A 26295-nucleotide genomic window follows, 5' to 3' on the forward strand; every position below is an offset into this window, starting at 1 on the left:
TGCACTGACAAGGCTGCACTGGGGCAAAGCTGCACTAACAAGGCTGCACTGGGGCAAAGCTGCACTGACAAGGCTGCAATGACACTGAAAAGGCTGCAATGACACTGAAAAGGCTGCAGATGAACACTGAAAAGGCTGCAGATGAACACTGAAAAGGCTGCAGATGAACACTGAAAAGGCTGCAGATGAACACTGAAAAGGCTGCAGATGAACACTGAAAAGGCTGCAGATGAACACTGAAAAGGCTGCAGATGAACACTGAAAAGGCTGCAGATGAACACTGAAAAGGCTGCAGATGAACACTGAAAAGGCTGCAGATGAACACTGAAAAGGCTGCAGATGAACACTGAAAAGGCTGCAGATGAACACTGATGAGGCTGCATTGATGGGCATTTTAATGTAAGTTTCTTTTCCTTAAACTTCCCTCCTAAAAGTTTTTTTCCTTAAAATTCGGGTGCGTGTTATACGCCGGCGCGTGTTATACGCCGATAAATACGGTACTTTTCTGTTGGTACATGACACCAAACAGGTATAACAAAATTCACTTCCCGACTCGAATTGTTTTAGAGGGTGCAACCAACTTCATTCCCTTCAACATATTTGGTGGAAATGTTCCAAAGTTAAGAAGCTTTGTATATGGATATACAACTTTTTTAGATCAATATTAAATATCTCCCTCCTAAAGAACCTTTTGAAAGCCTTACTACAAAGGCCTAAAACACAATCGCAGACTCGTGTTCATTATATTCCTAGTCAGACGATCAATTGCTAGAGCCTGGAGAAAACCAACAGTGTCCTTTGCAAAGATAAAAACAGAGGATGATAGGCACAATAGTACAAGAGAAGAGGATGGCCGTTCTGAATGACACAAGCTTTATATTTAAAAGACCTGCATGTTGTGAACTTTGAAAATTAAAAATAAACATGTTATACTTACCTGCTCTGTTGCAGTGGATTTGCACAGAGCAGCCCGGATACTAAACTTCTCGGGTCCCTTTACGGTACTCCTGGCCCCCACCCTCCTGTTGAGTGTCCCCACAGCAAACAGCTTGCTATGGGGGCAGCCAAGCTGAGTCACAGCTCCTTGTGTCCATTCAGACATGGAGCCCCGCCCCAGCCCCCTTTCTTCCCTGATTGGCTAGCTGACTTTGATTGACAGAACCACTGCTTTGTCTCAGCCAATCAGGGAGGGAGAATTTCTGACAGCTGCGACATTCGTGTACATCATTAGACAGAGAGGGACCTCAGGTAAATATTAGGGGGGCTGCTACACACAGAAGGCTTTTTATCTTAATGCATTATGATAAAAAAACCTTCTGCCTTTACAACCCCTTTAATATATGCAAGACACTAAACAGAACAAGCATGCAGCCAGCAAAGTCAAGTCCAAAGCTGCATGTTTGTTTTGGTTCATTGACCTAGAGACCTTTGAAACCAGAGAATCAACAGTGTAAAGCCATTACATATTTTAAACTGAAAATGGAAATTAGCTTTATCCATAAAACAGCAGAAAAACACAGGGACACTTACTGGATGTTCAAGGATAACTGGGAGGTCCGGCAAATATTTTGGTTTCTGTTTGCACATAGACATGCTTGAGAGCTGAAGGAGGAAGTCTCTGCTGTATGTAATCCTGTCTGTAAACAAACACAATGGTTAGCTAGCTAATCACATAAGAGAGGTTATTATGAAGGAGTTTCCTTCATATGTAAACAAAACACTTTACAGAGCAGAGCGGGATCTGAGGGGTGGGACTCTCCCGGTTCATACTGGTTGGCATATTGAACCGCTTGCCGACCGCCGCACACATATACGTTGACAGAATGGCTCGTACTGGCAAATGGGCGTACCTGTAGGTCCCTTTGAATTTGCCGCCTTGCGTGCGCGTGCCTGCAGGTCCCGTGAACTCGACGTTCGCCGGCAGCCCGTGATCGTGGGACGGGGAGACAGAACGGGGCGATGCCTACGTAAACAAGGCATTTTCCTGTTCTGCCTAGTGACATGACAGGTGTCTACTGCTCCCTGTGATCGGGACCTGTGATGGCTGTCATGTCAGTGGTAGCCCATCTCCCCCCCCCCAGTTAGAATCACTCCCTAGGACACACTTAACCCCTTGATTGCCCCCTAGTGTTTAACCCCTTCCCTGCCAGTGTCATTTATACAGTAATCAGTGGCTATTTATAGCACTGGTTGCTGTATAAATTACAATGGTCCCAAAAGTGTCCGCCGTAACATCGCAGTCCCGAAAAAAAAAAAAAAAATAATATTATAAAATCGATCCCATATTTTGTAGACGCTATAACTTTTGCGCAAATCAATATACACTTACTGTGATTTTTTTTTTTTTTTAAACAAAAAATATGTAGAAGTATACATATCGGCCTAAACAGAGGAAAAAATTATTATTGTTTTTTTATATAATTTTTGGGGGATATTATAGAAAAAAGTAAAAAAAAAAAAAAAAAAAGGTATTGCTTTTTTTAGGGCTGCGGAAATCAACGATTAATTGCTCGCTTAATTGTTAATTTTTTTTTATTGATCAAAACTCACCTCTCAGCCGGTTTCCAGGTCTTCAGGGAGTTCCGTCGGAGATCCAGTGACGTCACGGACATCGACGTCACCAGACTCCTCCCACCTTCAAGTACCTCCATCTGCTAACGAAGGGAGGGGGGGGGGCTGGAGTCCGGTGACAATGTCCGTGACGTCACCGGACAGCGATGGTAAATATTGATGTGGTTAACTGGGATCAGTGAGCTAAGTGTAGGCAAATTTAATAACCTCCGTTTTTAACATTGTTGTCCTTAGAGGCTGATAACTGACATTTTTGCCGTGTAAATCGGCTTCAGCTGTTGCCACGACGGCAGGGCTTGCTTTTGATTGACTGTTCAGTTCTTCAGGGTATATTGTCAATAAAATGAGAGAGAGTGAGAGTGTGAGAATGTGAGAGAGTGAGAGTGTGAGAATGTGAGAGAGTGAGTGAGAATGTGAGAGAGTGAGAGTGAGAGTGAGAGAGAGACCTGTGCAGGGACGGCCCACCCATTAAGATTTGCTGCCTCTGACCACCCAGCCAGTGTTGAGGACTGCTACCAGTCCAGGTGAAGGTATTCCAATATCTAGCAGAAGGTTGAAAAGAGAAGTAGAGGTTCTCCTCAAAGGGAAGATGGGGAACTGAGGAACCACTTCGTTTTCTGGAATTTATCTTTGGCTCTGCTTTGGCGGATAAAGAGGGGATGTCCCAGTCTTGCAGAGGCTCTACCCTTGCCTCCAACATTCCACTACTTCGCCCTGGGTGGCACTAAGCTCCATTGATTCTATGCTTATGGCAGTAGAATCCAACTTCTCTGGTAAGCGTATTTCATCTATTCGCTTAAGTTGATGATATACAAGCTGACGGTTGGGAAGCAGACAAGATTATTCACACGGATTATTCTTTTCCACTGTGGACTTTTGTTCCTTTAGGATTACATATTTGTTTTTATTTCTTGGGACACTACGCATATATGCACTTTGAACTTTATATTTACTACTAATACATGTGTTTTTAGCGCTACAATTTTATTTCACATTTATTAACTTCACATAATTCTAAGAGGTCATAAAACAAAACCCAGGTCTCATGCGATGGCGAGATGGAGTGATCGGCTAACGCACAAGGATTTTTTCCTTCCTCAGACTCGGTTCCATGAGGCTCTGGTCTGTACGTTTGTTTATAAGTAGTGGAATGGATGGATGGATGGAATAGCCTTGGGGGAATGGTCCTCCTCCGCTGCTGCAATACTGCTTACTTATCACAGCACACCAATCGATGGTGTTGGTATGACCCTTTAAATCCAGATGGGGGCTGCATAGGACATGCAGTGCCTTGGGGTCCCCTGGGCTGGTGTCACACGATGTGGACTGGGATGTAGGGGTGGCGAGCTTCCTGGAGGTCCAAACCCCATTAACAGCGTGCAAACAGGCTGCTCAGTGTCAGAACGTCGTTTGTTTCCAACTGGTGGTGGGTGCTCTGCTAACTTTTCCTGGTTCTCCCCAAGCACTAAAAGGAGGGAGCTCCAGTACATTCCCTGCCCATCAGGGAGAATGTCTGTGGGCCCCAAAAACACTGACAAAAAATAAATAAATAAATAAAATAAAATGGGCTAGACTCAACAGGACAGCACAGGAGCATGTGGAGCTCAACAGCTCACAAGAAACACTGATAAATGCTAAAAAGCATCCCCCTTTTAATGAACTCTGAAATAGTGTTTTGAGGGGCTATACTCTCGAACGTGCTATTCTGAAAGACAAATTTGAGAAACACCCTTAGAAGGGGGCAGGTGCAGCCCCACCAATCAGCAAAGAGACCCCTAGAAAGGTTTACCATTTCTCTTCTAAAAATGGAAAAGCTACTTACAGTAACATCTCCCAACATAGTGTGAAACAAGCTTAATCCAATGCATAGTTACACAGAAAGCAGAAATTTTCCTCTACCCAACCTGGCCTTTCACACCAAAGGGGTTGATCAATCATTCATTGCTTTCACTGTAGTGTACCTTGTAGTGGAGACACACACACACACACACACACACACACACACACACACACACACCAGATTTGTAATAGTGGAAGAATGAAGTCCTTCCACCAAAGCACAAAAGGAGCAGGTATATGCAAAATTGTTTCTGCTAACAAAATATAGGAAAGCCAGGTCACAAACGTATTGGCTCCTCAAGAGCAATACATAGAAGAATTGAGCCTACTTGAAAGCGGTCTGTTACATACCCAGGATGGGTAGGGGCCAGCTCCTGACCAGTGTCCTTGAGTAAGATATAAACATTACCTCTCCTTGTCCACCCAAAATGCTCCAAGTACTTTTTAAGTTGAGTTAGCTTTAAATGTGAACCTGCGCGCTGTGAAAGCTCTGACTGCCAAAAGGCAAATCAACAACTCTGGTGGACGAAGCCAGCACACCAGCAAATTAGAACATCCCTATTTTACTTAAATGGCATTCTAATGATGTTTTTGGGACTCGTTTTCCAAAGGGCTCCAAAACGTTGTTGGTAGAACCATGTACATTAAGGTCTCTTTTTTTAATCAAGCTAATTTATTGATGAGTTGCACAATACATATTGGTATGTGCAAACCCTCATTGAGGTAGAAGTCCCATAAAGTTTGACAGAGCTTTATCCTACAAGGTACAAATCATGCAACATCAAGTAAAACCTAAGGAAACCATTAAAGATAGAGAAGTATACATAAATTAAGTGCATCACTGCTTTAACAAACTTGATCTATATAGTATGTAAAATAGGTCTTATTGGAGAAATATTATTTACACATATATAAAGTTTGTTGACAGCAGCGCAGCACACTTTATGTATATTTAATTAGTTCTGTCATGTAGCCAAGTGGTATATTTATTGCATTATTTACGGCACTATAATTTATTAGTTGTAGCACATCAGTTTTAGGGATCTATTAAATATAGATCAGTGAAACATCGACAGGCTCAGAAACGGCATGCAATGCCAAGCTGCTGCTAACAAAGCAAACAGAATATTGGCATGCATTAAAAAGGGGATCAACTTCAGAGATAAAATGATAATTCTACAAGACTCTGGTCCAGCCGCACCTAGAGTATGCTTTCCAGTTCTGGGCACCAGTCCTCAGGAAGAATGTACTGGAAATAAAGCGAGTATAAAGAAGGGCAACTAAGCTAATAAAAGGGTCTGGAGGATATTAGTTATGAGGAAAGGTTGCGAGCACTGAACTTATTCTCTCTGGAGAAGAGACACTTGAGAGGGGATATGATTTCAGTTTATAAATACCGTACTGGTGACCTCACAATAGAGATAAAACGTTTTCGCGGAAGGGAGTTTAACAAGACATGTGGTCACTCATTAAGATAAGAAAAGAGGTTTAACCTTAAACTACGTAGAGGGTTCTTTACTCTAAGAGCGGCAAGGATGTGGAATTCCCTTCCACAGGTGGTGGTCTCAGAGGGGAGCTTCAATAGTTTCAAAAAACTATTAGAAAAGCATCTGAGCAACGGCAACATACAGGGATATACAATGTAATGCTGTCATAAATCGCACACATAGGTTGGTCTTGATGGACTTGTGTCTTTTTTCAACCTCTCCTACTATGTAACTTCTACTATGCAAGTGTTTGTACTAGGGGAACACTCAGCAGTTTCAATACCAGAAAGTTGAGAGGTAACAGGCAACCAAAAGGACCAGAACATAGCAAATTCAGGGGTTGTCCCATACGGGAGTAAACAAGTTTGTTAAATAGTAAATAACTGTTAACTAGATCAATCCATTTTTCAACAGGTGGAAGGGAGTTTGCTAGCCAACACATTGCAATGACTATATAGTGATTACTGGTAAAACCCAGTAGATACAGCTTCAGATCTAGGGGAACTGGACAACCCATTTGATCATGAATGAACTTAGTGGAGCCAGCAGGCCTGTATGTCTGGGCAGTTCCAATGCAAGTGGTAAAGGGTATGGTCTGGGAAGCCACATCTGGGCACCCGGGGAGTAGAAAGGGCAAAATGTAACTATTCTTAGGCATTAGGTCCGAGTGGGTAACTTTCTGAGACAGGGGGAGAGCAGCTTTGGAGCCTCCAGGGCTTCTTCCTACTCTACTGGATCCAACAAGGAAATGTCTGCTTTCCGTACTTGTATAAATTCACTTGCATTAAATAAAGTGGTCACACTGCGGTCAATCACAGCCAGTGATCCAATGAGGAGAGCGGGGGCAGGGCTGAGCCACACTGTGTGGACAGACACACAGAGCAGCAGCCCGCTATGGGGGCACCCTGCAGGAGGGAGGCAGGAGCGCCAGTGGGGGACCCGAGAAAAGGAGGATCATTGTTGTAACTTGCTCTGTGCAAAACCCTTACACAGAGCAGGTAATTATAACATGTTTGATTTAAAAAAGAAATTAAAAAAAAAATCTGCCTTTAAAAATCACTTTAACACTTTGGGCAGTAATGGGGTATTATAAATATAACCAATACGCTATTTTTTAGGTCCTTTATGCAGCAGAGGGAATTTAGAGGTCAAGAGAATTAAGTGACTGCATAGAGTGACATTTTACTGTTCCTGAATGAGTGGGAAGGCCTTCTAATGTGGGAATCTAGTGGCTCAGTAAAAAGTGCATACAGTAGAGAAGATAGGGGGCAGCACAGATGTGTGCCAGGCTGGATAGGGAAAGCGGAAAAATATCAAACCATTCATGCAGATTCAGGCCTTTAGAGAGAGCGATATAGTAGTCTGATTCATGCAATGAAGCCATTGCCTATACCAAATCTGCCGAGAATTTTATAGAAATAGGGCCAGTCTATGGATTTGAAGGCTTTTTCAGCATCTAAACAAACCAGGATTCCATTACCCATACAAGAATAGGAGGTTTTACAAAACCCGTCTTATGTTGAAAATTGAGGTAGTCACTCTTTATGTGGTAATTACTGATTAAAACAAGAGAACGTGTAGCAAATACTACAGTAAACACATCAGCATCTGTGGAACTCCTCATTGTTAAAGAGGGTTTCCAAATGCTGATAACACCCCCCCCCCCCAGAGGGGGTCTGTTGAGGGCATGTGGCCTGGTATGGTTCAGGTGGGAGGGGGCACATGCTCCCTCCCCCTTCTCCTGGCTGCATGCTCGGATAAGTGTCTGGTATGGATTTGGGAAAAACTTTGTGCCATTTTTTTTTGGCATTGCACCCCCCTTGAAATTCATACCAGACCTGAAGGTCCTGGTATGGATTGTGGAGGATCTCGCATGCAATTTTTTTTTTTTTTTTTTAACCACTTGACGACCGCCTCACGCCGATGTACGTCGGCAAAGTGGCACGGACAGGCAAAATCACGTACATATACGTGATTTGCCTTCCGCGGGTGGGGGGTCCGATCGGACCCCCCCCCGGTGCCTGAGGCGGTCGTCTTTTGTCCAGCGGCGATCCGTGATGAGGGGGAGACCATCCGTTCGTGGCCCCCCCCTCGCGATCGCCGCCGGCCAATGAGAACACTCCTTTGCTGCTGTATGCTAAACAGCAGCAAAGGAAGTGATGTCATCTCCCCTCGGGTCGGTATTTTCCGTTCCGGCCCGAGGAGAGAAGACATCTATGTGAGTGCACAACACACACACACACACACACACACACACACACACACACACACAGTAGAACATGCCAGGCACACAAAACACCCCGATCCCCCCCCCCGATCGCCCCCCGATCCCCCCCAATCACCCCCCCCCCCCCTGTCACAAACTGACACCAGCAGTTTTTTTTTTTTTTTTTTTCTGATTACTGCATAGTGTCAGTTAGTGACAGTTACAGTGTTGGGACAGTGAGTATTACCCCCCCTTTGGTCTAGGGTACCCCCCTAACCCCCCCTAATAAAGTTTTAACCCCTTGATCACCCCCTGTCACCAGTGTCACTAAGCGATCATTTTTCTGATCGCTGTATTAGTGTCGCTGGTGACGCTAGTTAGTGAGGTAAATATTTAGGTTCGCCGTCAGCGTTTTATAGCGTCAGGGACCCCCATATACTACCTAATAAATGTTTTAACCCCTTGATTGCCCCCTAGTTAACCCTTTCACCACTGATCACCGTATAACCGTTACGGATGACGCTGGTTAGTTCGTTTATTTTTTATAGTGTCAGGGCACCCGCCGTTTATTACCGAATAAAGGTTTAGCCCCCTGATCGCCCGGCGGTGATATGCGTCGCCCCAGGCAGCGTCAGATTAGCGCCAGTACCGCTAACACCCACGCATGCAGCATACGCCTCCCTTAGTGGTATAGTATCTGTACGGATCAATATCTGATCCGATCAGATCTATACTAGCGTCCCCAGCAGTTTAGGGTTCCCAAAAACGCAGTGTTAGCGGGATCAGCCCAGATACCTGCTAGCACCTGCGTTTTGTGCCTCCGCCCAGCCCACCCAAGTGCAGTATCGATCGATCACTGTCACTTACAAAACACTAAACGCATAACTGCAGCGTTCGCAGAGTCAGGCCTGATCCCTGCGATCGCTAACAGTTTTTTTGGTAGCATTTTGGTGAACTGGCAAGCACCAGCCCCAGGCATCAGGTTAGCGCCAGTACCGCTAACACCCACGCACGCAGCATACGCCTCCCTTAGTGGTATAGTATCTGAACGGATCAATATCTGATCCGATCAGATCTATACTAGCGTCCCCAGCAGTTTAGGGTTCCCAAAAACGCAGTGTTAGCGGAATCAGCCCAGATACCTGCTAGCACCTGCGTTTTGCCCCTCCGCCCGGCCCAGCCCAGCCCACCCAAGTGCAGTATCGATCGATCACTGACACTTACAAAACACTAAACGCATAACTGCAGCGTTCGCAGAGTCAGGCCTGATCCCTGCGATCGCTAACAGTTTTTTTTGTAGCGTTTTGGTGAACTGGCAAGCACCAGCCCCAGGCAGCGTCAGATTAGCGCCAGTACCGCTAACACCCACGCACGCACCGTACACCTCCCTTAGTGGTATAGTATCTGATCGCATCAATATCTGATCCGATCAGATCTATACTAGCGTCACCAGCAGTTTAGGGTTCCCAAAAACGCAGTGTTAGCGGGATCAGCCCAGATACCTGCTAGCACCTGCGTTTTGCCCCTCCGCCCGGCCCGGCCCAGCCCACCCAAGTGCAGTATCGATCGATCACTGACACTTACAAAACACTAAACGCATAACTGCAGCGTTCGCAGAGTCAGGCCTGATCCCTGCGATCGCTAACGTTTTTTGGTAGCGTTTTGGTGAACTGGCAAGCGCCAGCGGCCTAGTACACCCCGGTCGTAGTCAAACCAGCACTGCAGTAACACTTGGTGACGTGGCGAGTCCCATAAGTGCAGTTCAAGCTGGTGAGGTGGCAAGCACAAGTAGTGTCCCGCTGCCACCAAAAAGACAAACACAGGCCCATCGTGCCCATAGTGCCCTTCCTGCTGCATTCGCCAATCCTAATTGGGAACCCACCGCTTCTGCAGCGCCCGTACTTCCCCCATTCACATCCCCAACCAAATGCAGTCGGCTGCATGAGAGGCATTTTTATGTCCTCCCGAGTACCCCTACCCAACGAACCCCCAAAAAAGATGTTGTGTCTGCAGTAAGAGCGCGGATATAGGCGTGACACCCGCTATTATTGTCCCTCCTGTCCTGACAATCCTGGTCTTGCATTGGTGAATGTTTTGAACGCTACCATTCACTAGTTGAGTATTAGCGTAGGGTACAGCATTCCACAGACTAGACACACTTTCACAGGGTCTCCCAAGATGCCATCGCATTTTGAGAGACCCGAACCTGGAACCGGTTACCGTTATAAAAGTTAGTTACAAAAAAAGTGTAAAAAAAAAAAAAATATATATGAAATAAAAAAAAATAGTTGTTTTATTGTTCTCTCTCTCTATTCTCTCTCTCTATTGTTCTGCTCTTTTTTACTGTATTCTATTCTGCAATGTTTTATTGTTATTGTTATTATGTTTTATCATGTTTGTTTTTCAGGTGTGTAATTATTTACACTTTACTGTGCTTTATTGTTAACCATTGTTAACCTTTTTTTGTCTTCAGGTACGCCATTCACGACTTTGAGTGGTTATACCAGAATGATGCCTGCAGGTTTAGGTATCATCTTGGTATCATTCTTTTCAGCCAGCGGTCGGCTTTCATGTAAAAGCAATCCTAGCGGCTAATTAGCCTCTAGACTGCTTTTACAAGCCGTGGGAGGGAATGCCCCCCCCCCCCCCACCGTCTTCCGTGTTTTTCTCTGGCTCTCCTGTCTCAACAGGGAACCTGAGAATGCAGCCGGTGATTCAGCCAGCTGACCATAGAGCTGATCAGAGACCAGAGTGGCTCCAAACATCTCTATGGCCTAAGAAACCGGAAGCTACGAGTATTTCATGACTTAGATTTCGCCGGATGTAAATAGCGCCATTGGGAAATTGGGGAAGCATTTTATCACACCGATCTTGGTGTGGTCAGATGCTTTGAGGGCAGAGGAGAGATCTAGGGTCTAATAGACCACAATTTTTTCAAAAAAGAGTACCTGTCACTACCTATTGCTATCATAGGGGATATTTACATTCCCCGAGATAACAATAAAAATGATTAAAAAAAAAAATATGAAAGGAACAGTTTAAAAGTAAGATTAAAAAAGCAAAAAAATAATAAAGGAAAAAAAAAAAAAAAAAAAAAAAAAAAAAACACCCCTGTCGCCCCCTGCTCTCGCGCTAAGGCGAACGCAAGCGGCGGTCTGTCGTCAAACATAAACAGCAATTGCACCATGCATGTGAGGTATCACCGCGAAGGCCAGATCGAGTGCAGTAATTTTTCCAGTAGACCTCCTCTGTAAATCTAAAGTGGTAACCTGTAAAGGCTTTTGAAGGCTTTTAAACATGTATTTATTTTGTTGCCACTGCACGTTTGTGCGCAATTTTAAAGCATGTCATGTTTGGTATCCATGTACTCGGCCTAAGATCATCTTTTTTATTTCATCAAACATTTGGGCAATATAGCGTGTTTTAGTGCATTAAAATTAAAAAAAGTGTGTTTTTTCCCCAAAAAATGCGTTTGAAAAATCGCTGCGCAATTACTGTGTGAAAAAAAAAAATGAAACACCCACCATTTTAATCTGTAGGGCATTTGCTTTAAAAAAATATATAATGTTTGGGGGTTCAAAGTAATTTTTTTGCAAAAAAAAAAAACTTTTTCATGTAAACAATAAGTGTCAGAAAGGGCTTTGTCTTCAAGTGGTTAGAAGAGTGGGTGATGTGTGACATAAGCTTCTAAATGTTGTGCATAAAATGCCAGGACAGTTCAAAACCCCCCCAAATGACCCCATTTTGGAAAGTAGACACCCCAAGCTATTTGCTGAGAGGCATGTCGAGTCCATGGAATATTTTATATTGCGACACAAGTTGCGGGAAAGAGACAAATTTTTTTTTTTTTTTTTTTTTTTTTTTGCACAAAGTTGTCACTAAATGATATATTGCTCAAACATGCCATGGAAATATGTGAAATTACACCCCAAAATACATTCTGCTGCTTCTCCTGAGTACGGGGATACCACATGTGTGAGACTTTTTGGGAGCCTAGCCGCGTACGGGACCCCGAAAACCAAGCACCGCCTTCAGGCTTTCTAAGGGCGTGAATTTTTGATTTCACTCTTCACTGCCTATCACAGTTTCGGAGGCCATGGAATGCCCAGGTGGCACAAAACCCCCCCAAATGACCCCATTTTGGAAAGTAGACACCCCAAGCTATTTGCTGAGAGGTATAGTGAGTATTTTGCAGACCTCACTTTTTGTCACAAAGTTTTGAAAATTGAAAAAAAAAAATGTTTTTTCTTGTCTTTCTTCATTTTCAAAAACAAATGAGAGCTGCAAAATACTCACCATGCCTTTCAGCAAATAGCTTGGGGTGTCTACTTTCCAAAATGGGGTCATTTGGGGGGGTTTTGTGCCACCTGGGCATTCCATGGCCTCCGAAACTGTGATAGGCAGTAAAGAGTGAAATCAAAAATTTTCACCCTTAGAAATCCTGAAGGCAGTGATTGGTTTTCGGGGTCCAGTACGCGGCTAGGCTCCCAAAAAGTCCCACACATGTGGTATCCCCATACTCAGGAGAAGCAGCTAAATGTATTTTGGGGTGCAATTCCACATATGCCCATGGCCTGTGTGAGCAATATATCATTTAGTGACAACTTTATGAAAAAAAAAAAAAAAAAAAAAAAGTGTCACTTTCCCGCAACTTGTGTCAAAATATAAAATATTCCATGGACTCAATATGCCTCTCAGCAAATAGCTTGGGGTGTCTACTTTCCAAAATGGGGTCATTTTGGGGGGTTTTGTGCCACCTGGGCATTCCATGGCCTCCGAAACTGTGATAGGCAGTGAAGAGTGAAAGCAAAAATTTACACCCTTAGAAATCCTGAAGGCGGTGATTGGTTTTCGGGGCCCCGTACGCGGCTAGGCTCCCAAAAAGTCCCACACATGTGGTATCCCCATACTCAGGAGAAGCAGCTAAATGTATTTTGGGGTGCAATTCCACATAGGCCCATGGCCTGTGTGAGCAATATATCATTTAGTGACGACTTTTTGTAAATATTTTTTTTTTTTTTTTTTTTTTTTCATTTTTCAATCACTTGGGACAAAAAAAATAAATATTCAATGGGTTCAACATGCCTCTCAGCAATTTCCTTGGGGTGTCTACTTTCCAAAATGGGGTCATTTGGGGGGGTTTTGTACTGCCCTGCCATTTTAGCACCTCAAGAAATGACATAGGCAGTCATAAACTAAAAGCTGTGTAAATTCCAGAAAATGTACCCTAGTTTGTAGACGCTATAACTTTTGCGCAAACCAATAAATATACGCTTATTGACATTTTTTTTACCAAAGACATGTGGCCGAATACATTTTGGCCTAAATGTATGACTAAAATTGAGTTTATTGGATTTTTTTTATAACAAAAAGTAGAAAATATCATTTTTTTTCAAAATTTTCGGTCTTTTTCCGTTTATAGCGCAAAAAATAAAAACCGCAGAGGTGATCAAATACCATCAAAAGAAAGCTCTATTTGTGGGAAGAAAAGGACGCAAATTTCGTTTGGGTACAGCATTGCATGACCGCGCAATTAGCAGTTAAAGCGACGCAGTGCCAAATTGGAAAAAGACCTCTGGTCCTTAGGCAGCATAATGGTCCGGGGCTCAAGTGGTTAAAACAGTGTCCCGGCTCATTTGTTTACATTCACCTGTCAGCCAGGAATCCCCAGCTGACAGCTGAGGGAACACGGCAGGGATTAGTCACTGGTTGTTAGAATGCCGGCTCCCTGACAACCAGCATAGCTGAGCTGGAACGGTCACATTCAGCAGGGGTAGGAATACCACTGCTAAATATTTCACCTGCTGCAGCTGGCGGTTCAGTAGGCGGTAAAATAAAAAAATTGTGGCAAGTACTGCAAAATAAGGCATGTGGTACTTAATGCAAGTTTTAGTGAATTGCCTGTTCGAGACAAAACCCTGCACAAATTATTTTAAATACAAAGATTTAGGCAGTACTAACCTCTTAGTGAATTGAGCCCCCTGTCATATAGGAGAGAGGGGAGTTCTTCACATGCTCTTGCATACCCAGAATTAAGCGGTATGTCACACTGCTTTGCTGGGTAAGTGGAGTGGCACAAGTCATCAGTACTGGGGTCAATACAAGGAGCTGAAAGGGAAGGCATTAGGTAAAATCATGTTCTCTACGATTTTTCTTTTAATTAAAAGAATTGTGAAAAGATCATGTTACATTAAAAAAAAAGGACATCATTTTTCTAGTGTTTCTAAATCTAAGATAGTGTAGTGTGCAATTCTGTAGACATGCCGATTCTTAGGCAATTTTAACCAGTTTTGGATCACAAAAAAACATCGCAACAATTGCAGTAGTTTCGCCATTTTGATACACTATTAGTGGTAGGTTATCTTTGATACAAACGGTTTATTCGTTTTTGATATTAGACCTTATGCTGAAAGTTGGGATGGTCAGTGCTTTCCATCCCCTCCCCAACACCAGGGCTAAGAGTGTACTGAGAATACATTTGCTGGCTTTGGCTTCATGTTTAGCAAAATACATCAGCCCATTTGCCTCCATCCTTTTTGCATTTAAAACAGAAGCATTTAGAAGTTGAACAAAGCACCACCTGAACTTGGTTTAAAGAGAATCTGTCACAAGAAATGAATTGTTGAAGAAGCCTCTGAAAACCAGTGCATATTGTATTAGGTATGAGTCAACAACCTAAACATTAGGCTTAAAATCAAAGTATGGCCTATTTTTGCTCTCCTGTGACCCAGAGTCAGCTTATAGCCATCAGCTGATGCCATAGGGCTGCTCCAGAGTCTGGAAGGATCCACCCAGTTGTCTGAATGACCGCTCGCTCCTGCTCTCAGCGTGCAGCCAGCTGTGCCCATCCCCTCTCCTGCCCATCACTCCAGTGAGCGCTGGAGGGACAGAGCAGAGAGTGTTGACTGACAAGCACGGCTTTCCACTCCAAGCAGACAGAACTGAGCAGTCAGCAGTCACATAATCACTCAGTTCTGTTTCAGAGGTGACACGGGATGATGTTGCAGCATAAAAGGTAGGTATGTTTTTTTTTTAAATGTATCTTACATCTCATTTACATAAAAAGGAGAATTAGATCCCAAAAAAAGAAAGACAGTTTTTATACACAACATACTGGTCATTTACCTTGTTTGATGTTTGCTGGAGTCTTTTGTGGAGTTCCAGGGGATTTGGGAATCACAGGATCCTTCACTATACCATTCAGCTGGCCAATAGAGCACCACTAGAACAGAAAAGACATGGATTGAATCAAAGGGCCCTTTACACTGGTGCACTTTTGCGGGTCTAGAAAGCACCTTTCCAGTGCAATAAAAGCGCATCAAAACTATTCCCCTTTAAATCCTATGTGAATTCTCACATCACTGTGCTGTGGTTTGAAAAGTCCTGCATGCTGCTTCTTTGGTGCGGTTTTCAAAGGTGCACCAAAGACGCACCTTTCATTTAGGTCAATGGAAAAAGGCACCACAAAGGCACCAGGTGCATTTTTGGGGTCACATGGCAAAAAAGAGGCTGGACATTAAGGCGGAACTTCAGTCATTTTTTCATCTTTCCCTTTATTAAATAGTCTGCCCTTGTTTTAACTTTGGATAGTAAAACATTTTTTTTTTTCTGCCAGTAAATACCTTATACAGCCCACTTCCTGTTTGTCATTAGCCTAGACTTATGATATCATGCACAGCTCTCACCCTCGAGAGTTTGCCAGGAAGGGGGGGGGGGGGGGGGATGAGTCATAAGAGGGTCAATGAGAGCTGCAGGTGTGCCTGTGTGTCTGTAAATCCAGGAGGTGAACAGGAAGCAGCTTCAGCTGCCTACAGTTAAAATGGATGCAGCCAGACTCAGTGGAGGGAGATTTCTGCTTATTTGTCAAGTACAGAATCACAGTATATATAAAATATGCAGGGTGGTTGGAGGGAAGCTTCAGAATGGCAAAGATGTTTTATTACAAATTATGTGAGCAGACTGCAGTTCCTCTTTAGGAGTGGACCCCAGCCCCCCCTTAATGGTGGTCACGATACTCTAGCTCCTCTGCTTCCTTCCCGTGGAGAGGAGTCTGTCTGGCCGCTCCCCTCTCCTCCCCTCACATTCTCGGAGCCGATGCTCCCAGCAGTCCTGCCCAGTCTTTCCAGCTCCCCCTCTGGTGGTAGCATCTCCTGCACAAGACGCTGTGGGGGGGAGCAAGGCATGAGTTTAGTTCCCACTGGTTGTTAATAACGTTGGTAGGTGCCAGCTGCTTAACCAGTGAATAGCACTGGAACCCAATGACATCCTTAAAAGAACAGCCATTTACCTCAGATATATTACGATACTATGCATTTTAATGCGTTGAGTTAAAATGCATAGTATGTTATACATGGGCTGCAGTGTGAAAACAGCCAAGCAGATTAGGAAAACCTCACATCCCAAAATAAAAAGACCTAAAACAAACATTACTGGATCAGGTATATTCAGCACCAGTTTTATGGTAGCAGAAACATACTGGAGTTGATTTACTAAGAGTGCAGAGTACAAAAGCAGGTGCAGCTCTGCATACAAACCAGCTTCAGCTTCCAGGTTTTTTGTCAAAGCTTCATTAAACAAGCCGACGTTAGAAGCGACTTGGCTTCCATGCACAGCTGCACCAGATTCTGAGTGCTCCAGTTTTAGTAAAATCAACTCCACTGTCATCAATATAGTGCAAATGTATTCCATAATAGTAAATCCTACGTGTTATCAGCATTAGCCCCATGTACATACATTTTCACCTCTCAAAATGTATTGCACGAAAACTGAATGCAAAAATTATATACCCACTCTGACAAGCCTACAACAAAAGTTATGCCATTTCCAGAATGAGAAGGTGCTTAGGATAAGGACCACTCTTTTAGTGAAGAGACCCCCGATACCAACCCAACAAATAAAGGCAGATAAAATTCAAGTACTTTAAAATGTTTACCTGCAGAATGTTTTTTTTCCCCATAAACAATGTTTATAGCTTGCAATGTGCCTCTGAACTTACTAGCGAATATAAGGACTTCAGCAAAGTTAACTCCCTAGTACAAGCCTCTTCCTCCTTGCAATGCATAGCCCTTTCCTCTTCTAATTACGGTTTGTGCTGGTCAAGCTCCTTCACCTCTTCCCTCCCTACGTAACCTTATGTAGGAGTGAAGGGGGCGTACTAGTTCAGGGGTATCCAACCTTTTGACCTTGGGTCACATTGCAAGAAGAGGAATTGTCTTGGGCCACACAAAACGTAATGACAATGGAGAGCTGATCAGCAGAAAAAAAAAATCCTATTATATTTTTTTTTTTTTTTTTTTTTTTTAACAGCTTACCTGTAAATTCCTTTTCTTGGGAGTACATCACGGGACACAGATCCACAGTAATAACTGTATGGGTTAAATGGCACCTTCAGGTGATGGACACTGGCACAACCTAAACCGGAAGTTTAATTCCCCATATAACCCCTCCCCTTACCGGGAGTACCTCAGCTTTGTAGCAAAGCAATACACATGTAACCAGAAAGAGGGGAGGGACCTCTGTGTCCCGTGATGTACTCCAAGAAAAGTATTTTACATATAAGCCGTTATAAAAATCCTATTTTCTTACATCACGGGACACAGAGCCGCAGTAATAACTGTATGGGATGTCCCAGAGCAATGCCACCTGAGGGGAGGGGACACAAACAAAAGTAGGGTGCAATCAGACCTGAGGGCCTATACTGCTGCCTGCAGTACACTGCGCCCAAATGCGATATCCTCATGCCTTCTTACATCCACCTGATAGAATCTGATGAATGTATGGACTGAAGACCAGGTTGCGGCCTTGCAGATTTGAGCCATGGAGGCCTGGTGATGCACTGCCCAGGAAGCACTAACAGCCCTGGTGGAGTGCGCTTTGATTTGAAAAAGGTGGAACCTTCCTCTTCAAGCCATAAGCTTGAATAATTACTTGCCGAATCCATTTGGCAATAGTGGATTTCGATGCCACCTGTCCTTTCCTAGGACCTTCAGGCAACACAAACAAAATCTGTTTTTTGAATTTGAGCAGTCGCCTTCAAATAGATTTTGACTGCTCTTACTACAGCCAACGAACGTAGTGACTTTTCTTCCTTAGAACAGGGTTGTGAAAAAAAAAAAAAAAAAAAAAAAAAAAAAAAAATTTAAAATGAAGGTAAAACAATATCCTGGTTAAGGTGAAAACCTGAAACCACCTTTGGCAGAAAGCTAGGATGAGGATGCAATACTGCTCTATCCTTGTGAACAATTAACCACTTCCGGACCGCCGCACAATGATGTACGTCCAAACTTTGAAGGGGGATACCTAGCTGCCATAACCCCGTTTTCGTGCGGCAGCCTGCTTTCTGATAAAAGTGGTCCCTGCTTCGGATTCGCCGCGAGATCACTTTTATCAGTGGCGGGAGAGGGCCCCCCCCCCTCCCGCCGCGATCCGGTGCCCTCCGCTGCTTACCGGAGCCGTCCGTAGCGGCGGAGGCAATCGCACCGTCTCCGTCCTGTGCCTGGAGACGAGTGAGGCTAAGATGGCGCCCACTCGTCTCCATGACACTGCTGGGTGGAAGTGACGTTGTGACCTCTTAAAAGGCTTATTTTTTTTTAAATGACTTTTATTGCATTTTAGTGTAAATATGAGATCTGAGGTCTTTTTGACCCCAGATCTCATATTTAAGAGGTCCTGTCATGCTTTTTTCTATTACAAGGGATGTTTACATTCCTTGTAATAGGAATAAAAGTGACACTTTTTTTTTTTTTTTTTTTTTTTTAAAACCGTGTAAAAAAAATAAAATAATGTAAAATAAATAAAAAGAAAAAATTTAAAAAAAACCCCGGTCCCGACGAGTTTGCGCGCAGAAGCGAACGCATACGCGAGTAGTGCCCGCAAATGAAAACGGTGGTCAAACCAAACATGTGAGGTATCGCCGCGACCGGTAGAGTGAGAGCAATAATTCTAGCCCTAGACCTCCTCTGTAACGCAAAACATGCAACCTGTAGAATTTTTTAAACGTCGCCTATGGAGATTTGAGGGTAAAAGTTTGACGCCATTCCACGAGTGGGCGCAATTTCGAAGCGTGACATGTTGGGTATCAAATTTACTTGGCGTAACATTATATTTCACAATATAAAAAAAAAAATTGGGCCACCTTTACTGTTGTCTTATTTTTTTTATTCAAAAAGTGAATTTTTTCCAAAAAGTGCGCTTATAAGACCGCTGCGCAAATAAAAAAAAAAAAAAAAAAAAAAAAAAAAAGTATTGCAACGACCGCCATTTTATTCTCTAGGGTGTTAGAAAAAAAAAACCCATATATAATGTTTGGGGGTTCCAAGTAATTTTCTAGCAAAAAAACCTGTTTTAAACATGTAAACCCCTAAAAGCCAAAACGAGGCTAGTTCTTAAGTGGCTAAATATGGCGTCTTACAAGAAAGAGCCGCCAACTCTAAAACCCTTCTTGCAGAAAAAATGGCTACCAGAAAAAACTAGCTTTCTTGTCAAAAAGGACCAAAGGAATATGTCGTATCAGCTTAAAAAAGGCGGTTTCTGTAATGTCGACAGAACTAAATTCAAGTTCCAAGGGTTTAGGGGTGCCATAACCGGTGGATTAAGCCGCGTTACCCCGTCTAAAGCTTCGGACCAAAGAATGCGAAGCAAGCGGACGTTGAAACAATACTGATAAGGCCGAGACCTGGCCTTTGATAGTACTCAGGGCCAGTTTCATCTCTAGCACCATTTGCAGAAAGGCAAGAGTTCTACCTTTGACATACTTCCTAGGATGCCAACCCCTGGATTCACACCAGGAAACATATGCCTTCCAGACTCTGTAATAAAAATAACTCTGGAAGCTGGCTTCCTTGCATTAATCAAGGTAGGTATCACTGAGACTGAAAGCCCACAATTCTTCAGAATGTGGGTTTCAAATAGCCAAACCGTTATATTTAGCGTTTGTAAAGTAGGATGGAACACTGGTCCCTGCGATAACAGGTCTGGACGTGGTGGTAGGGTCCATGGAGCCCCTACCACCATCTTTACCATTTCTGCATACCAAGATCTTCTGGGCCACAAGAACTTCCCACTTTCTTTTCCGCTTGAGCCTGCAAAGTCGTTTAGGTAGCAGCAGAATAGGAAGGAATGCATAAATCAGTGAGAACTGATCCCACGGGGTCACCAATGCATCTGTTCCACATGTAAGTGGATCCCTTGTTCTTGATACAAAGTTGACGACTTTGTTGTTGAACCTGGACGCAAACAGATCTACATCCAGGATCCCCCCATCTTTGGCATAAAGCCAGGAAGATGTCAGGGTGAAGGGACCATTCCCCCGGGAACAACTGCTGGCAAAGTAGTCTGCCTGACAGTTCTCTACCCCTGGAATGAAGATTGCCGATATGCACGGCACATGTTTTTCTGCCCAGGTTAGGATATGGTTTACCTCTCCCTGGGCTGCCTGACTTCTGGTGCCCCCTTAGTGATTGATATAAGCCACTGGTGTGGCAGTGTCAGATTGAATCCTGACAGGAGAATTCTGCAACCTGAATGTCCAGGCCCTTAGGGCTAGACACGCTGCCCGAATCTCTAGAATGTTGATGGGCAAGGTCCTTTCGGTTCTGGAGAGACGCTTCTTCCAGGATTGCTCCCCAACCAGTAAGAAGGATTTTCCCTTCTGCAGATTCTCAGATATCCTCCACCAACTGAGGCTCTGGTGCACTTTTGGCGACAAATGCATTGGAAAATCTAGTGCCTGAATCTTCTTGTTTCAGGCCAATAGAACACCGTTTTGCAGCAGTCTAAAATGAAACTGAGCATACGGAACTGCTTCAAATGAAGCCACCATCTTCCCCAACAACCTCATACAAAAGGTAAAATGGAAGGACCCTTCTTTGCCCTGATCCCCTGAACCAGCTCCTTTATGGCACGGATCTTTGCCTGGGGTAAAAACACCTTCTTCTGGGCTGTATCTATGACCAGACCCAAGTACTCTAATCTTCTTACTGGCTTTAAAGAAGATTTCTCCATAGGTTGAGGACCCAACCTAGGTATTCCAGGTAGTTGACTGTGGTGACCATGTTTTGGTCCAAGCGGACTACCAACCGGTCTATTAAGAGCAAGTCGTCCAGGTATGCTATAATTGTTATACCTTGAGTCCTTAATCTGGCCAGAAGTTTTGTAAACACCCGAGGTGCAGTAGCTAGAGCAAAAGGCAAGGCTACAAACTGAAAATGAAGTTTTTCTACTTCGAAACGCAGATACTTCTGGTGAGCGGCGAAAAATGGGGACATGCAGGTATGCATCCTTGATGTCGATTGATGCCATAAGTTCTCCCCCTTATAGGATGGAGACTACTGAGCGGATTGACTCCATGCGAAAAAAGCGAATCTTCAGGAACCGGTTTAGATCTTTGAGATCTAGAATGGGTCTGACATCCCCATTTGGTACCGTGAAAAGGTTTGAATAAAACCCCAACCCCTGCTCTTCCACAGGAACCACCATGATCATTTTTTTGCGACAAGTCGGTCTAACGCTAGAAAGAGAGACTTCTTTTTCTCTGGATCTTTGGGGACATTTGACCTGAGGAAACGAGGAGACGGGAATTCTCAGAACTCTAGTTTGTAACCTAGAGCTATTGTGGAGACCACCTATCTATCCTGAAATTCTTCCTGCAAGACCTTTGAGAACTGCAGAAGTCTTCCACCCAACTCTAGCGAGCGGGGGCGCCCCTTCATAAAGAGGCTTTAGCATTACGTCTTGTGGGTTTTCTCCCCCAGCACTTCATTTGTCCCTGGGGTGGACCTCTTGAACCTGACGGTGGAGGCTGATGCCCCTGGCACTGGAAAAAGCCTGTTTGAATGAGGGATGTTTACTCTTTCTTAATTGGCAAAAGGGTACTTCCCCCCCCCACTTGATATTTTTTGTATATATTGTCCAAATCCTCCCCAAAGGAGGAAAACCAGCCAGGAGCTTTTTTCATGGAGCTTCAGCTGACCAACTTTTCAACCATAAGATTCTATGCATATGTACCAACCCAAGCGTAAGGCGAGAGGTTTGAAGAATAGAATCTCTGATTGCGTCATTTGCAAAACACAAAGCTGCTGGCAGCTCAGTTGACACCTGGGCCCTGCTGTTCAGGGAACACCTTGAGTACCTGTTTCAAATGGTCTCAAGGACTGACATACCCCAATTGCCGCCACTGCAGGTTAAGCCACTGGACCTGCCAAGGAGAAAAATGGTTTTTAAACAGGAATTCCAATTTTTTATCAGTTGGATCCCGAAGCATTTGCGCATTGTCAACCGGACAAGTCAAACTTTTATTCACAGAGGCTATAGCAGCGTCAATTGCTGGTATACTCCACATCTTAGTAAATTTTTCCTCCATAGGATAAAGTGTTAAGCACTTTTTTCCTCCTAAAAAGATTTCATCTGGGTGATCCCATTCAGAATACATAAGCTTTTCTAGTAATGAATGGACAGGAAAGGCACGCAAGGCTTGAGGCGGCTTTAGTGATCCCAAACAGGAAGTGGGCTCTTCAACCGACTCCGTTAAGGGTAGCTTAAATGTGGAGCGGACCATTTCAGTAAGAGAATGCACCAGCAACTTCTCAGCATGTGAAGCTGAAGAAGGTCCTTCCCCACTTGAATCATCAGCCTGTTCACAGTCCCCTCAGGGGGATTCATCTTCCCCCTCCCACAGTTCCTCCGTTTGAGGATCCTAGGTGGTAGAAGGGGACCCAATGCATTTTCTTCCACTATGTGAAGATGTGATTAAAGCCACTAATCTTTCCTCTAAACCACTCATAACTGAGGAGAAAACCTGCTCAGTTACATAGACAGGGGCTGAAGTGTCAGAAGCAATTGCGGCCCCTGATGATCCTGATGGCTCACTGACCAGCCTCCCTAGATCGGGATGGTGTTGCAGAGGGAGGGTCATTAGGGCGACCCCTTTGTGGCATTTGTACCACCTCCTCTGGTCATAGTGCTGAGCACAACGCAGAGGTACTACAAAAAAACAAACAAAAAAAAAAAGTGCATTTTGTAGCTATACAGCCCGCGTTGTGAACACTGAAGCACGCCAACGCCGCTAAGCCCCGTCCCCTTTCTCCAACCACCCACAGCACCCCCCCCCCCCCCATTTCAAAATAGATAGTTTTCCCGCGCGAGCGGGCTCCGATCCTGACGAACGCATGGAGGAGGACTGGGGTGGAGGAGAGCTGCCCATGGGAACCGCTGTATTGGCGGCGGGAGCAGCGCAGCACACCGCTGACTAACGCCATGCTCCCTCTGCCTGGAGTAAAGCTATCCAGGTGGGGGGACATTCCTAGGAGAGAAAAAAAAAAAACCCTTTCCCACATCTTTACCTGGAGCTTGGACCGGAGGAAGCGTGCAGCTTGTAACACAGAGCGAGACTGACAAGCATGGAACAGGTATGTGCTCTTGACAGCCCCCGGTGGCGACTATAGGCATGACAACATTTACTTAAAGGAGAAAAACCCATAAGAATTAGAAAAAATCCTTAGGAATCTCCCTTACCTTATCCAGCTGCAGGGTTCTGTGGTAACAGACCCAATCTTCACCACTCACGGTGGGCTCCGTTAGAAAACCTTCAGAGAGATCCATCTCATCAGGGGATCCACAGCCCTAGGCCTGCAAAGCACCCCGCCAGGAATATGGCTGAAAAAAACAAATACCGGATCTCGAGGTCCAGCTCTCTTAAAAGAGAAGCGTTACAGGTAAAACCTCGTTTCTTCGGTCACGAAGCCCGGGTACCATTCAATTTGGCCTGGAAAAGACACTTTGAATGGATCCGGTTGCATAGCTTGCCCCAGCAAGGAATATTCCAGCGGAGCTCAGCACAGCACATCTTTATTCGTGACCAACACCCAAGACACTGGCAAAAAAACTGAGGTACTCCCAGTAAGGGGAGGGGTTATATGGGGCATTGAACTTCCTGTTTAGGGTGTGCCAGTGTCCATCACCTGAAGGTGCCATATAACCCATACCGTTATTACTGTGGCTCTGTGTCCCGTGATGTACGATAAAGAAAGTCATGCAGATCACAAGTTAATGATCACTGATCAGCGGTCCCCAGGATTGTCACTAGGATCAGCTGATCGGAAGTCAACCCCTCCATGGAAAGGATGTGTGGAATTGATAGCATCTTGTTACCTTGGGGTGGGGGAGGTTTGCAGCTTGTAACCAGGGGTGGGGGTGGGGGTGGGGGGGGTGGAATCGACTTGAGGTGTTAGCAGTCTGCCACCCCTTCATGACCACAGAGAGGGAAGGAAGTAGTGGTGCTAAGAGAAGGGGAGTGGGCACTCTCTGGTGGTTGAAGGGTGGCAGTGCAGGTTGGGGACCCCCCCAATATAGATAGATAATGTACCCGAGTAGAAAAACCTTTTTTTGTAATATTCTTCTATTCTAAAGTATGGAGGACATGAATATGGCACGACTGTGAAGAGTGGGAGATTTTTCTTTGGGAAGATAGAACCTACAAAAGTCCAGTAAAGAGACCTTGTCAAAATATTAAGTGTAATCGCTTTTTTTTGTAAAAAGGAAAACCCTTGATTTTTACGTTAACAATTGTGTTGGGCAGCATTCATAGTCATCTGGGGCCGCATGCAGCTCTTAGGCCGCAGGTTGGACTCCCCTGCTATAGGGTGTTATTTAGTTGCTTTAAATCTGCTGGGGCTTCTGAAATCCTGTCCAAATGGGTGGAGCCCAGCTGTAGTCTTAGGGCTTTTTGATGTTTAAATAAGGGAAGCTTTTACAGATAAAAATAAATAAATAATTCATAAATACATTAAATGCACATATAATCTTGTGGGAAGATTGTTGTTGAAATGGTTTGGGGATAGGGTCTCTAAGAAAACAAAACCATATTTACGAATGCATCTTGTCAAGCAGAGAGAAGGAGTGAATGTACTGTAGGTGGGGCCAGTGCTAGTTGATAGGAGGAATGTACTGCGAGCTGGATTTATTGCTGGTTGGCAGAAGAGAAGTAGCATGGGTGTTGAATGAATGCAGGTTTCCAGAGAACAAGGTATGAGAGTTGGAGGGGATGGTGGGGGTGAGATTACAAGGAGTGATGTACAGTATGTGAGCAAAGATGGGGGGGGGGGGTAATAAGGAAGTTAGGTTCCCCTCCCGTCACCTGTAAGAGCGATCAAGCAGCAGAACTGCCGCTATGATCATTCTTACAGTGCACAGAATCGCCGTCTCTAAAAGATGATGATATCTGAATGATGCCTGTAGCTGCAGGCATCATTCAGATATCCCCTCTGAAAGTCAAGGACGTCATATAACGTCCTTGGGCTGGAAGTGGTTCAATATACATATTTACTTAGACATTTTCACATAAAAAAAAGAAAAAATATATAATATATGAACATACCAAACTGTGGTTATTGTTTATCTCTTCTTTACAGCAATCCATAATTTCAGCCTGAAAATTTGCCGTCAACAGGGGTCCTGCAAAAAATAAATAAATTTTAGTTTCTGGGAAAAATTGTTTCCACACAGATTTGACCATGTCAATGTATTAGTGATAATAAAAATAAATCTTACCCATTTTGCTGTAAGGTACTCAAAGCCCAACTCCAGGAATTACACCCAACAAAAGACTGAAGATATCTTGTGACAAAAATGAAATTTCCCGTGAGGCACAGCTCCCTAGAATTGAAGATGAGCACCTGCTGGGGAACCATTTCATTTTTTTTCAAATTGCCTGAAGTTGGACTTAAAGTTTCTCTTTCGCTAGGATACAGGAATGTATATTCAGTAAGTTTGCCATAATTCTCATGGAATTGGGTTGGGGACTGTCCTTGAGGGATTTTCGATCCCCCACCGCCAGGATTTCAACAAAATTGCTTGGAATGGGATTAGAGCTTCTCTTTTAACAGGTTATTGAGAACCACAGGCAACAATACGCATTTGTCTGCCTAAACTGTAATTCAATTACAAAACCTGAAAAAAAAAAAAAAAAAAAAGGAAAAGGGGGGGGGGGGGGGGCGCGAGATCTAGGAGATACAGCTGAAGTAGTGACAATGTGGGCTATTTAAATGATTCTGGTTGTACTGCTCAATGTCTGGCAAGATGGTAGGGGTATTCTAAAGCTGACAATAGACGTTTGAATCCTTCAAATTCCTGCTGAACTGGCTGAGATTTGAACAATGTATGGCCAGCTGCTGGCAAGATGGAACGCATACAACTTTT

General features: G+C 44.1%; 1 protein-coding gene across 1 annotated transcript in view; it reads right to left on the reverse strand.

The window, feature by feature from the left end:
- LG05H8orf88 (linkage group 05 C8orf88 homolog) overlaps positions 1-25547 on the reverse strand; it is a 43589-nt gene extending 18042 nt beyond the window's left edge. The window contains exons 1-4 of the mRNA XM_073631933.1: positions 25475-25547; positions 15229-15325; positions 14065-14211; positions 1531-1637 (exon numbers count right to left, since the gene is read on the reverse strand). Coding sequence (XP_073488034.1) covers positions 1531-1637; positions 14065-14211; positions 15229-15325; positions 25475-25516 — 393 coding nt within the window. The 5' untranslated portion in view covers positions 25517-25547. The remainder of the gene's footprint in view (positions 1-1530; positions 1638-14064; positions 14212-15228; positions 15326-25474) is intronic.
- Between the last annotated feature and the right edge of the window lie 748 nt (positions 25548-26295).

Source organism: Aquarana catesbeiana, linkage group LG05, assembly GCF_042186555.1.
Source record: "Aquarana catesbeiana isolate 2022-GZ linkage group LG05, ASM4218655v1, whole genome shotgun sequence".
NCBI lineage: Eukaryota > Metazoa > Chordata > Amphibia > Anura > Ranidae > Aquarana > Aquarana catesbeiana.